This window comes from Oncorhynchus clarkii, chromosome 23 (genome assembly GCF_045791955.1).
Source record: "Oncorhynchus clarkii lewisi isolate Uvic-CL-2024 chromosome 23, UVic_Ocla_1.0, whole genome shotgun sequence".
NCBI classification, from domain to species: domain Eukaryota; kingdom Metazoa; phylum Chordata; class Actinopteri; order Salmoniformes; family Salmonidae; genus Oncorhynchus; species Oncorhynchus clarkii.
In genome coordinates, this window is record NC_092169.1 from 38,966,116 (window position 1) to 38,976,611 (window position 10,496).

The window sequence follows — 10,496 nt, forward strand, 5'->3', positions numbered from 1 at the left end:
GTAAGCTGGTATCATAGGAACGCACATAACCTACAGTAAACTGGTATCATAGGAACGCACATAACCTACAGTAAGCTGGTATCATAGGAACGCACATAACCTACAGTAAACTGGTATCATAGGAACGCACACAACCTACAGTAAGCTGGTATCATAGGAACGCACATAACCTACAATAAACTGGTATCATAGGAACGCACATAACCTACAGTAAGCTGGTATCATAGGAACGCACACAACCTACAGTAAGCTGGTATCATAGGAACGCACATAACCTACAGTAAGCTGGTATCATAGGAACGCACATAACCTACAGTAAGCTGGTATCATAGGAACGCACACAACCTACAGTAAGCTGGTATCATAGGAACGCACATAACCTACAGTAAGCTGGTATCATAGGAACGCACATAACCTACAGTAAGCTGGTATCATAGGAACGCACATAACCTACAGTAAACTGGTATCATAGGAACGCACATAACCTACAGTAAGCTGGTATCATAGGAACGCACACAACCTACAGTAAGCTGGTATCATAGGAACGCACATAACCTACAGTAAGCTGGTATCATAGGAACGCACACAACCTACAGTAAGCTGGTATCATAGGAGCGCACATAACCTACAGTCAGTCATGGCAAAATTTGTGGATTTTTAGGAAATTAGCTTTAAAACTGCAAAATGTTCTCTCTGCCAATGAGGGGTGTGAACAGTTTGGGGTCGCATAGGTTACAAGGTGGGAGTTTGTTACTACACAGATAAATGTTTCTGACCGGACCTTCTCAAATAGTACATGAGTAGTCCTGCTCCACAGTGTATTCTGAAAGTATTCAGACGCATTCCCCTTTTCCACATTTTAATGTTACAACCTTATTCTAAAATGGATCAAATAAATACATATTTTATCCATCTACACACAGTTGTCAGTGCATGTCAGAGCAAAAACCAAGCCATAAAGTAGGAGGAAATGTCTGTAGAGATCTGAGACAGGATTGTGTCAAGGCACAGATCTGGGGAAGGGTACCAAAAAAATGTCTGCAGGATTGAAAGTCCCCAAGAACACAGTGGCCTCATCATTCTTAAATGGAAGCAGTTTAGAACCACCAGGACTCTTCCTAGAGCTGGCCGCCTGGCCAAACTGAGCAATCGGTGGAGAAGGGCCTTGGTCAGGGAGGTGACCAAGAACCCGATGGTCACCCTGACAGAGCTCCAGAGTTCCTCTGTGGAGATGGGAGAACCTTCCAGAAGGACAACCATCTCTGCAGCACTCCACCAATCAGGCCTTTATGGTAGAGTGGCCAGACAGAAGAAACTCCTCAGTAAAAGGCTTGGAGTTCGCCAAAAGGCACCTAAAGACTGTCAGACCATGAGAAACAGGATTCAATGGTCTGATGAAACCAAGATTTACCTCTTTTGCCTGAATGCCAAGTGTCATATCTGTAGGAAACCTTCCACCATCCCTACGGTGAAGCATGGTGTTGGCAGCATCATGCTGTGGGGATGTTTTTCAGCGGCAGGGACTGGGAGACTAGTCAGGCTCCAGGGAAAGATGAATGGAGCAAAGTAAAGAGAGATCCTTGATGAAAACCTGCTCCAGAGCACTCAGGACCTTAAACTGGGGGCGAAGCTTCACCTTTCAACGGGACAACGACCCTAAGCACATAGCCAAGACAACACAGGATTGGCTTCGGGACAAGTCTCTGAATGTCCTTGAGTAGAACAGCCAGAGACACTGATTAATTAACAATGAAGACACTAATAGTTTTGCTGATGAAATGAGAACGGGGAGGAGGATGAAGGAAGAGAGAAGGGGAAAGAGAGCGAGAACTCAAAATGACATCTTAACTGGTTTTATTCTGTTTTTATTCAGATGTTTTGGATCTGCAGTCAACAGACAATCTGTGTCGTGCCGGGGAGCAGGTAGCCTAACAAGTAGCCTTGCTGGTTAAGAACATTGGGCCAGTAACCAAAAGGTCAGTGGTTTGAATCTACAAGTGAAATGGGGGAAAAATCTGTCTGTCTACTATTGAGCAAGGCACTTAACCCTAAGTCACTCTGGATAAGATCATCTGTCAAATGCCAATTTAGATAAGATGCTGTAATGTGGATAAACACATACTTTTTTAAAAGGATAAAACACAGGACAACCATGACAAAGTTCCCGGATGAATGAAATCATAAGACCCTAAGTATTGACTGACTGTCTTGTCTCATGACGCCTGCCACTCTGAAATGGAGCGACTTTACAATATTCAGTTGATGAGGGAATACTGCCCTCTAATGTTCAGAAACTGAAAGTGGCTGTAGAAATGTTCTACTTACCGCTAGGTGGCGTCGCTTGACAGCCCTTTGAAAATTCCTTTATCCAATATACGGTAAACGGAAATTACTTGTATGGAATGGGAGCTACAGCTTCCGCTGTCTGAGGGCGTTTTTTCAAGCTTAGCACCAGAGATTTTTGGGGTGGTGGCTGCTTGGTTTATAAGTTTGGAGCTCCACCAAGTTATTTGAGGACACTGATTTGAAGGAATTCTCCTCATTTCTAACCTATCGCAATTTGGGCTCTCCAATCCAGGCTTCAAACCTTGTTTTTCTCCTTTTTGGGAAAACAAGTTCACGCATCAAAAGAGTGGTTTACCAGCTGACCAATAAGCTACAATTTGAGCTAGCTACTGTAGCTTGATAGCTGAGAGAGGCGTCGATGCAGGCCATCAAGTGTGTTGTAGTGGGGGACGGGTAAGTTAAACCTACATTTATGTAGCTAGTTAGGTATGTTTATAAAATGACGTCTTACAATATAAGTTATGATCTAGAATACATTGTCAAAGTGAATTGTTTCTAGTAGCCCACAGTTTGAGCGTTGGCTTACTAATTGGTGACAACTGTCAGTTTCCAACACTAACGTTAGCTAATTAGCGTCAGCTTGCTAACATCAGACTGCAAACTTGTTGTGGCATACTAACTAATTGTTACTTGACGGTAACTGTTATTATGCATTCTCGTTTGCTGTTAGGACCACGCGTTTCTTGTTAGGTTAGAGTAGTGTCTAGCGAGTGAGACAAAGCCCGCTGTATGCACTGTTATGAGAAATGATCCATTCCCAGCAACCCTTTAGTGTCCGTCCTATCATTCCACTTCTTGTTACCGCCTTGTATTATGATAAGTGACATAATTTGCTACACCATTGGGTTTTAGATCATTTTCTTCCCTTTGCTTTATTGAGAACTTATTATAAACACTTGAGAAGATGACCCACTATCTAGCAGATATTTATCAGAACTTCTTAGTTTCTTTAGAAAGCTTCATACACAACTTACTATAGCCCTTTAATTGAAATATGTCTGGAAAATAGTAGTTTAACTGCCTATTGTTAATGAACTCCCCCATCAACATTATTTAGAACATAGGGACATAGTGCCATTCTTTGTCAATGCTGGTACCATGTCCTAAATAAGGTTGATGGGGGAGTTCATTAACAATAGGCAGTTAGACTACTCTTTTCCAGACATATTTAAATTAAAGGGCTATAGAAGTAGTGTATGAAGCTTTCTAAAGAAACTAAGAGGTTCTGATAAATATCTGCTAGATAGTGGGTCATCTTTTCAAGTCTTCATAATATGTCCCTATTGTAGAGCGAAACCCCAACATTGGATCACTACGGGATAATAGGGATGCACAAATTATTGGTGAACATATCGGAATCGGACGATATAAGCCAAAAATGGCAACATCGGTATCGGCCGACGTCTAGTTTAACGCCGAGGTGCAAAACCGATGTCAAAGCTGACGTGCATACCAATAACGTAGGTACATGATGTAATGGCGCCACATACAATTTTGCGCTATACGTGCAACAAAGTATTCCGAAACTAGCCTACAATGTCTGCTGTGTGGATCGAGTAGTCAACAAGTCAAGCAGTCATTTGAGAGTAACACAATTTCAGCGAGACAACTCAAAGGCGAAATCCATTAAAGCCAAGATAATGGAATTCATTGCCCTTGACAATCAACTGTTCTCTGTCGTGGGTGATGTTGACTTTCGCCTGACTGGTTGAGCCCCGGTACACACTACCAAGTGTGCTATTTTTCAGATGTTGCCCTACCGGAGTTACACAGTAATAGCGTCACTGCGATTAGCTTCACAACATACATACTATGAAACGTCATTTGGGTCTTTGCGTGTCAAAAAAGATACAGTATCACTGTCAAAAGGTACATTAGTACTGTCAAAGCTGTACAAAAAAGTATTCAAACACCGGCCATGAACGATGTGTTTACAATACTGAGTTGGTAGTGTTTACAATACTGAGTTGGTAATAAAGCATCATTTGTTCGACCACAACTTCTGGGGTAGCTAGCTTTAGTTTGGTACCTAGCTAGCACCAATACAACCAGCCTCATCAGCCTGTCCAGTAGAAACTGCAGTCATTTTCATTTTTAGCAATGATTAAGGAATCCTTGTAAGTATTAGCTAGGTTGCCTCTTGTTGTTCGCCTATTGAAATTGAACTTCAGTTCATGAAAATAAATAGCTAGCCAGCTACTTAACCCTGTTGCCCAAAGCTAACGTTATAAGCAGCCAGCTAGCTTCATCTGGCTCGTGATGGATTAGGCACAATGGTGGAATTTGCAGGTTGCCTTAAATAGAAGTCTGTAATTGACAGTGATGCAAATTAATACAAATCGTAGAATTATGCCATACTTTTATTTTTAAGGCTAACTGTGAAGTCCACTGTTGTGGCTAGCTTCACATAGATGGGTCAGACCATTAATCAAATAAGAACTGTCTTATAAATTATTGTTATTTTAGATGACACCTAGCTATATAGTTAGCAAACTATAGCTACTGAAACAGATTATGTCGTTTTGCTATGTTTTTGGGGAAGAACATGGTTTGCGTCCATGAGCTAGCCGGCTTTTTTTTTTTAATGACCAGCACTGTAGGTGCGTGAGACAAATTTACCAGAATCATAGCATACATGAGTGAGTGTAATCAATGTGTAAACTTAATGAACGTGTTAAATGTATTATGTGACGTGCAGTCATATTCAAGTCCTGATTGGTCAACAAGCTTATTTCAAATCAAATACAAGTTTATTTGTCACGTGCGCCGAATACAGCAGGTGTAGACCTTTCAGTGAAATGCTTACTTACAGGCTCTAACCAATAGTGCAAAACAGGTATTAGGTGAACAATAGGTAAGTAAAGAAATAAAACAACAGTAAAAAGACAGGCTATATACAGTAGCGAGGCTATAAAAGTAGAGGCTACATACAGACACCGGTTAGTCAGGCTGATTGAGGTAGTATGTACATGTAGATATGGTTAAAGTGACTATGCATATATAATGAACAGAGAGTAGCAGTAGCGTTGACACGTTAAATAGTATATTTTTTTGACACGCAAAGACCCAAACGACGTTCTGTAGAAATCCTGTTTGAGAATGAAACGACTGAACAAATGAACAACGAAACGGCACAGCAAGTAAGTGAAATAGGTTTTGATTGTTTTACTGGTAATGGGGGACATATATGCGAGCAAAATAACTTTTTGGTCAGTGTGTGTGTAACCTAAATTAGGCAAGTCAGTTAAGAACAAATTCTTATTTACAATGACAGCCTACCCAGGCGCTGCCTGGCCAATTATGCGCCGCCCTATGGGACTCCCAATCACGGCCGGGTGTGATACAGCCTGGATTTGACTAGGGACTGTAGTGACACCTCTTGCACTGAAATGCAGTGCCATAGACCACTGCGCGTGTGTGTGATAACTATTCCTTGCTTGTTTTTTTGGGCAAGGAAAATATCGGTTTCTGCCAAAAATGTCATATCGGTGCATCACTACTTGATAATGCAGACATTTATTCATAGTTTAACTCATTGTCTCAAGTTGGCCAGTTAAACCCCTCCAAGTTCTCCTTTCAGTTTTGAAATTGACAAACAAAACTAAAGTTGTTTATTTATCCTCCTTATCCCTCCATCTCTCGTTTTCTCCTCCAGAGCTGTGGGTAAAACATGCCTGCTCATCAGCTACACCACCAATGCGTTCCCCGGGGAATATATACCCACAGTGTAAGTGCTCACTCTCTCACACTCTCTCTCACTCCGCAGCAGGTCTTACAAATGGCATGGAGTTTTGTCAGCAAAATAAATGCTGTGCCAGGGTCTAAGTTATAATGCTTAGCCCTTCTCCCCTACACTAGAAACATAGTGCTGCATGTTCATGTTAGCATTCTATGTTTACATTTTATAAGAGGTGTGGTTTTAAGTTTTTCCTGATGAATCAGGAAATTATATATTTAGCCTGTAGAATCATTGACATTTACTGGTTGCCATTATTTCCTGGTTGTGTGCTAATCTCTTCCCTGATGATGTCATTGTGGCGTAACAATATGCATCTCTCCCTGCAGCTTTGACAACTACTCTGCCAATGTGATGGTTGATGGGAAACCAGTGAATCTGGGTCTATGGGATACAGCAGGACAGGAAGACTACGACAGACTCCGACCACTGTCCTATCCACAGACGGTAAAACAACAGGAGAAATGTACTGTTGTCACTAGTGTCATAATTAGTGATTATCTTCATTTCTATCAGTGCATTGCTGTCAGCGGGGCGTAAAGCATCAATTCATACAACGGGTAGGCAACTAGATTCAGCCACAGGTTGATTTCTGTCGCAGTGGATGGTCGGGGAGTTCATAAACTCTGTCTGTGTGGTTAATTTGTACCATTAACTATAGTAATTTCTACACTGAAAATTGACCAATGCTAAGCCCAAAGAGAGTGTGTTTGAAAATAACAATTTCATACCTTGATTTACATTGAGACACAATCACTTATTTTATTTGTGGGAGTACTTGGGAACAGACTGCCTAAATTTGTCGTTTTTAGCTGAATTCCTGGTGTTAGCTGAATATCCCCCTCAAAAACATTGTTTGCGTTCCGGTTTTGACAACATTGTGAACAATATAACGCAAGTTATTCAGGGCGTTAGGGAAAGGCATATTGCGTTGTTGCCAACATTGAGCATTTATTATGTCAGTCTGCATGTATGGGGATGAGAGTACAGTCCTCTGCCCATAGTACCTAAACAATGTCTGGAGCAGGCATTAAGTGAAAGAGTGCTCTGTCTGCCCCTTTGTCTGCCCTCATTCTGGGCTCTGACTCCTCCCATCAATTGACAGTGGTCAGTGTTCAGGGAAACTTTGTCCTAGATTGAGGACTGGTTCATAAACTGTCTGTGGTTAATTTGTACCATTCATAATCTCCATGAATTGCAACTCAGTTTTTCATGGTGGATCTTGTATAAATGATGCTGTTTGTTTCCTCTCAACAGGATGTGTTCTTGATTTGCTTCTCCCTCGTGAGTCCTGCCTCCTTTGAAAACGTCCGTGCCAAGGTGAGCCATAGCCTTGGCTTTGTTTCTATCTAGTTCTGTGATAACTTAATGCTTTATCATCAAGGTCATTGCTTGAAAGGGTGGATTTTATCCACATACTCAAAACAACTGATGTATAGACCTGATAGGTAGGCCTCTAGTTTACAGTAATATCCTGATCCTATCCTGACTGACTTGTCCATGTCCCTGTCCTCCGTAGTGGTACCCAGAGGTGAGACACCACTGCCCCAACACCCCCATCATCCTGGTGGGCACCAAGCTGGATCTGAGAGACGACAAGGACACCATCGAGAAGCTGAAGGAGAAGAAACTCACCCCCATCACCTACCCCCAGGGCCTGGCCATGGCCAAAGAGATTGGTTAGTTTACTAATGGTACTTAGTCTTGTCCAGGGGGTCTATTGGTACATCAAGGTGCCTCAGTACAGAAACAGGAGAGGGGCTAGTGTCCTGTCCAGGGGGGGTACTGTACATCAAGGTGCCTCAGTACAGAAACAGGAGAGGGGCTAGTGTCCTGTCTGGGGGGGTACTGTACATCAAGGTGCCTCAGTACAGAAACAGGAGATGGGCTAGTGTCCTGTCTGGGGGGGGGTACTGTACATCAAGGTGCCTCAGTACAGAAACAGGAGATGGGCTGTTCTGGCTCGGACAAGGCTTACTTAGTTCTTAGTACTACTTTAGGGGCCAGTTTCCCGGACGTAGAGTAAGCCTATTACTGGACTCTACACAGCAATGTCAATGCAGTTTCTTCATAGCTTAACCTGGCTCCGCTCAGGGTAGTCATAGCTATTAGTCTATTTAGGATTTTAATGAATTAAATCCCTATTTGCTGTTATGTTGACTGCCAGCCTGTCTCTCTACAGGAGCAGTAAAGTACCTGGAATGCTCAGCCTTGACACAGCGTGGCCTTAAGACAGTATTTGACGAAGCCATCCGGGCGGTCCTGTGTCCCCCACCCGTCAAGAAGAGGAAGAGGAAGTGCTCGCTACTCTAAATTCCGCAGACAGGAAGTAGGAAGTCACGCTGCAGTCTGAGCTCACCTATTGGTAATGAATAAGAGGGCGGGGGAGTGTCTTAGGAGGAAGGGGGAGGATTCTACAAAAACCATATGTATCCAGATATAATTCTTTTCTCTTTCGTATTGTAATTGGTACATACTACTTAAATATGATTGATTTTATTATACGAAGCTTACAATGAACTCTTCTTCAGCTCTAGGAAGAAGGGGGTTGGACAAGCCCTACATGTTTCCCCTACACTAAGAAATTCCTGCTGCCTTCAAAAATGTTCCTTTTTTATGTTCCTGGAAGGTAATATTAATTGCGCTTTTCAATTTCGGTCTCTTTCCACTCTTCGAGTCCATATTGTTTGTTTACAGACTTCAATGAATTGAGGTGTTGCCAAAATTCCTACTTCATATAACGGTCATCACTTTCTAGGAGCTCCGTGTACACTAAATGTCATGATTTCTTGTTTTTTTCTCTTCTGTACAATGTTTGCGACCATAATTTGCTTAATCTTGACAAAACGGTTTATAGCGCAAGAGAAATCTAAATAAACAAATTCTAAGCGTTGTACTAGCTGTTAAGTTCTATAATCATACTCTTATGTAGATTTTGATCAATCATTTCTCCTCAGGTGAATTTTATCCACCTTGGAATACATTGTCAAAACAACTGATGTCAGTCATGGATAATAGCTATCACGTTATACCTAGGTGGATGTAAATGCATATTAGATCAATCTAAATCTCTACTTATTGTACTTGGTGCTCCCCCTTGGTCTGAGAAAAGATCCAGTATTTTACATTCTTAAGGTGTCTAGACTAAGAATGCACCTGACCAGGTGTATAGGTGAACCTATTGGTCAGAAAGAGGATGGAGAATGGTTATTTTTATCAGACCAATTTAGATGGATCCCTCTTGTTGGATTAAACAACAGTTTCAAACCATGAGTGTTACTGTACATAAATACATCCATTGTATGAGTGTAGTCCGCCAGCTTTACACTCCAGACACCTGGTGCATCATGACCTTTTTCTTATAGGCCTTGTTTGTTTTTATGGTAGAATCTAGGCCTGTATTTGACGTTATTCCCTTTTAACAGGTTCTGTCAGCAGTTGCCATCTGTCCAGTCCTTTAAAAAAAGTATAGTACAAGTGTGAAGAATCTGGAGTTTGTTTGCTACTCGAAAGGATGTCATTGACATGATGCTATGTAAACATTACTATTACTGTATCACTAAACTATTTTAATAGCGTTCAGAAGAAGACTGACCATCTCTTTGGTTTACAGTAGCTTCTAATGGCTGTATTTACAATATACAGTAGTTCAGTGGTTCAGTGCTCTTTATTTTTGACTGAGTGAGAAGCTGTTGCTCTGAGGTATTACCAGTGTACTAATGAATGGCACATTGAAAGAGAACTCGATTTTTGTTCTGCTTTTATTTGGACATGATAGTGGTTACTCTGCTGAATTTTTTTTTTAAAGCAAATAAATTCATTTAAAATTTCTGCCTGTTGTCAGCTTTAAGTTCTGTTGTGCGGCTGTAGGAATGTAAACATTTTCCACCCACTCCCTTAACAGAACAGAAGGGTATACTACAAAACAAGATCAAGTACTTAGCCAGCTAACTTAACTAAATATTCTGAAATCACTTTTTTTAGTTGAGTTTAAAATGGGCATGGTCTACTTAACTCCATAACTAAAAACATATCTATGTTTAGCTTTCTTTATGAACCAGAAAATAAACTATTTCTGATTGTTTATCAAGGTTAGCTGGCTAACTAATTGATCCTACTTTGTAGTAAACCCCCTCAGGTGGTATGTATTCAGATCCCTTGACTTTTTCCACATTTTGTTTCGTTACAGCCTTAATCTAAAATGAATTAAATTAGTTTTTAAATTGTAGCCTATATATAAAGTCAAATGAATACCTTATTTACATAAATGAGACTTAAAATTGAGCTCAGGTGCATCCTGTTTCAATTGATCATCCTTGAGATGTTTCTACAACTTGATTGGCCATGATTTGGAAAGGCACGCAACACAGTTAACAGTGCATGTCAGAGCAAAAACCTATCTGAGGTTGAAGGA

At 41.1% G+C, this 10,496-nt stretch overlaps 1 protein-coding gene across 2 annotated transcripts; it reads left to right on the forward strand.

Moving 5' to 3' along the window:
* Positions 1 to 2,425: 2,425 nt before the first annotated feature.
* Positions 2,426 to 9,913, forward strand: LOC139382013 (ras-related C3 botulinum toxin substrate 1). 2 transcript variants are annotated; one of them, XR_011628607.1, is made up of 7 exons: positions 2,429 to 2,739; positions 6,002 to 6,073; positions 6,412 to 6,529; positions 7,340 to 7,402; positions 7,602 to 7,761; positions 8,265 to 8,447; positions 8,614 to 9,913. XR_011628607.1 is itself a non-coding variant. In XM_071125927.1 (6 exons), the coding sequence occupies exons 1-6, from the start codon at positions 2,705 to 2,707 to the stop codon at positions 8,393 to 8,395; spliced, it is 579 nt and encodes a 192-aa protein (XP_070982028.1). In that variant the 5' UTR covers positions 2,426 to 2,704; the 3' UTR covers positions 8,396 to 9,913. The 2 variants fall into 2 exon arrangements, 1 of the variants encoding a protein (XP_070982028.1); XM_071125927.1 differs by having other exon boundaries at positions 2,426 to 2,739; positions 8,265 to 9,913.
* The last annotated feature ends 583 nt before the right edge of the window (positions 9,914 to 10,496 follow it).

What these genes read in the sequence shown, in the direction of transcription:
- LOC139382013 (XM_071125927.1), top strand. Translation starts at nt 2,705, where the DNA reads ATGCAGGCCATCAAGTGTGTTGTAGTGGGGGACGG. An exon ending in CACTGTCCTATCCACAGACG is followed by an intron (nt 6,530 to 7,339) that starts GTAAAACAACAG and finishes TCCTCTCAACAG; the next exon opens with GATGTGTTCTTGATTTGCTT. An exon ending in GGCCATGGCCAAAGAGATTG is followed by an intron (nt 7,762 to 8,264) that starts GTTAGTTTACTA and finishes GTCTCTCTACAG; the next exon opens with GAGCAGTAAAGTACCTGGAA.